We start from the raw sequence: 3,255 nt of genomic DNA, 5'->3' as shown, positions 1-3,255 counted from the left end.
TGGGGCCGGCGGGGAGCCCCCGGGGGTGTGCCCGAGCCCGGGGCTCGGCGCCGGGTCCCGTTGTCTGGAGCATCCCCAGCCGAAGGCGAGGGCCGGGCAGGGCCTCCGTCCTCCGCCGCTCTCTATTTGTGCCCGGGTTTTCTCTTGCAGGTCCATGAATCATCCTCGCAGGGGTCCCAGCCTTCTCCCGCCGCCAGCTCAGGCTACGAGTCCTCCACCCCTCCAACCATCGTGTCTCCGTCCACAGAAAACCAGACCGCCAGCTCCTTATCCCCTTCCTCCTCCGCAGTCCACCACACGTCCAGCCACAGCACGCTTACATCAAATTTTAACGAATGGTACGTCTAAAACGCTAAAACAAAACAACAAAAAAACACAAACCGAAACAAAACAAAAAAGCCCCAAGCGAGCAAACAAATACCCTATTTAAAGACTCCAAAAATAATGAACACTTTGAAATCAGAATTTGAATGGGCAAACAAAAATAAAATGCTGCCAGTAGACACAGGACTGAGTAAAATGAAGACTTCATTTTAAATTTTTTTTTCTTCCTTTTCGCCCCCTCTTTTCTATTTCTCTTTCTTCTTTTTTTTTCCCCCTTTTTTATTTCCTTTCCTTTTTAATTTTTTTTTCTCCTTTTTTTTTTTTTTTTTTTTTTTTTTTTTTTTTTTATTTTCTGTGTGCGTGTTTTTGTCTCATCTCTTTATTAGGCTTGGAAATCTCATGGGATGGAGACAGTTTTGTGGAAGTCATGGCTGCGCCGCATCTGAAGGGCAAACTCTGTGGGCTGTGTGGCAATTACAACGGGCACAAGCGAGACGTCGAGGTGGTGGGGGGGCACAGGGAAGAGGTAGAAATTCAACTATTTGTACTGAATGGCAAGAATGTTCTAGTAAATGTGTACCAAAATGTGAATTACTTTGTATTATTACAGTCTAAACGTCGATCTAACAGAATATTATTGGTATTAATGTGCTTTTTTGTATAAAGTGCAACATTTCGTCCCAAAGTCCAGTCTAAGTAGTGCAGTAAAATGTTGTTACACGTCCTGTCAAGAAATTCGTATAGTGAAAGCCTGGATCTGCGTGTCAAACTGTTACATTTGTTTATGTAAAGTGATATTAAAAAAAAAAAAAAAAAATATAAACTATATCTGTCCGTTGCTTTTGGCAAATACAAGAACATAATGTATATAAATCCTAATTTCCATATTTATCCGCATGTAAAGGTCCGGTTATACATGTTACAAGATATTCAATATTTATGGCTAGAAGAATTGGTATGTAAAATTTAGTTTACAGAACTGTTTGGTAACATTTCGTACCTTATTAAAGATTCTTAAATCCCATGAATTGTGGTAGGAATTCTTATTCGCTAAGTCAACCTGCTGCAACTCCAACTAGCTTTAGGATATTAGAATAAAACTGTCCCAGTTTTTCACTGCTTTCCATTTTTTCCCCCCTTTTTTTTTTCTTTTCTTTTTAATTTTTTTTTCTCCTTTTTTTTTTTTTTTTTCCTTTTTTCTTTTCTTTTCTGTTCTGCTCTGTTCCAAGGCTTGGTAGGCGAAGGGGTTAGTAGGATGCATAAGAAGACAAGGTTACCAGGGCAAATGCCAACTGTGTAGGGCTTTACTGGAAACCACTGATTAGAGATCTCCAACTGCATGTCTGCTCGGGCAGCGGCCTTCCCCCCCATCCCCTCTTGTAAATACAGAATTATTAGCTTCAAAAACAAAACAACAAAAAAATGTACTGTTTGATTTTGTAAATAAAAAAAAAAAAAAAAGATATAAACTATATCTGTCCGTTGCTTTTGGCAAATACAAGAACATAATGTATATAAATCCTAATTTCCATATTTATCCGCATGTAAAGGTCCGGTTATACATGTTACAAGATATTCAATATTTATGGCTAGAAGAATTGGTATGTAAAATTTAGTTTACAGAACTGTTTGGTAACATTTCGTACCTTATTAAAGATTCTTAAATCCCATGAATTGTGGTAGGAATTCTTATTCGCTAAGTCAACCTGCTGCAACTCCAACTAGCTTTAGGATATTAGAATAAAACTGTCCCAGTTTTTCACTGCTTTCCATTATGTCATCACTAAAGCAGCGAAGGTGATATAAATGTGATAAATGAAAGGATCCCTGCTGGCATTACTATAGTGTGTAATTAGTATTTATATCAAAATTTATGAAACAAATTTTCGGCCGCAGTATAATTTAAATGACCTTTGCAGACATAGAATAACAACCATAAAAATAACAGAAATAGATTGCATAGGCTACATAAATATTAATGTGGGGAATTGTTACACGAGAAGTGCTGCACTCCACTCCAACACTGCCCATGAATCTGCATAGACTGGGTCCCTAAATTAAATTAATTCGGATAACATATATTAGGAGATTTAAAACAGAGGAGATTTCGGTTGCTATTTTAATTTAAGGCATTTATGACCATAACTAATTCTCAGGCAGTGGATTCATGACTTTCCTTGGGCCTTTTACTCCAGGAAGTACAGCACTGTTTCACGAAGGCCGTTGTTGTTGTTTGGTATATTTTTTGTTTTGGTTTTGGGTTTTTTCTTTTTCTTTTTTTTTTTTTTTTTTCTTCCTTCCTCTTTTTTTTTTTCCCCCTGATATTCCTTAAAACGTGATGTTAATTTAAATCAATTACTTCTTATGTTATGTTATTATTATTACTATAATTTTGCCAGTGTTAATAGCTTTCTAAAAAAATAAATCTAGGGGGTAAGAATTATTTTATGTAATTTGATTATCTTTCTATCTCTTTTATTTATTTCTCATTTACTTAAGAAATTCGTTCCATTGGCTGGCGTTGATACAGTAAATTTGTAAATGAGAAGACAATATAAAAAATCTAAATTACTTGTGCTTAATGACTGTAGCAGAACGCCTTTTCTCTAAATCAGATTGTCTTCCTTGCAGTTTAGTTTGATAGATTTGCAAGCTGTACTGCTTCCACTAACTTAGCTACGGTTGTTGGAACTGTTGGGCTTTGTTCCTGGTTGTAGCTTGCATGATCGCCCCATTAAGCAGACAACATATCAACAGACAACACAAATCATGAGGTTGGCTAAAGCTGCGAGGGCTTGTGATATGTCATAGAGTGAATTGCACAAACTGACCTTCCAGTAGACCAAGATGACACTTTAACAGCTTCTTTAAAGAAATATTATGTGTACAGCGAGTCAATAGCCGTATTAACCGCTCGGGGGGGGGAGGGGG

General features: G+C 37.4%; 1 protein-coding gene across 1 annotated transcript in view; it reads left to right on the top strand.

Annotated features, from left to right (window-relative positions):
- LOC106890215 (zinc finger protein ZIC 1-like) overlaps positions 1-398 on the top strand; it is a 1,215-nt gene extending 817 nt beyond the window's left edge. Inside the window, exon 2 of the mRNA XM_014945848.1 lies at positions 151-398. Within this exon, the coding sequence (XP_014801334.1) occupies positions 151-348 (198 nt within the window). The 3' untranslated portion in view covers positions 349-398. The remainder of the gene's footprint in view (positions 1-150) is intronic.
- Positions 399-3,255: the final 2,857 nt, after the last annotated feature.

This window comes from Calidris pugnax, unplaced genomic scaffold (assembly GCF_001431845.1).
Source record: "Calidris pugnax isolate Ruff unplaced genomic scaffold, ASM143184v1 scaffold111, whole genome shotgun sequence".
Classification (NCBI taxonomy): domain Eukaryota; kingdom Metazoa; phylum Chordata; class Aves; order Charadriiformes; family Scolopacidae; genus Calidris; species Calidris pugnax.
Note: the sequence above shows the minus strand (reverse complement) of the source record. Positions and strands in the feature narration are given on the sequence as shown.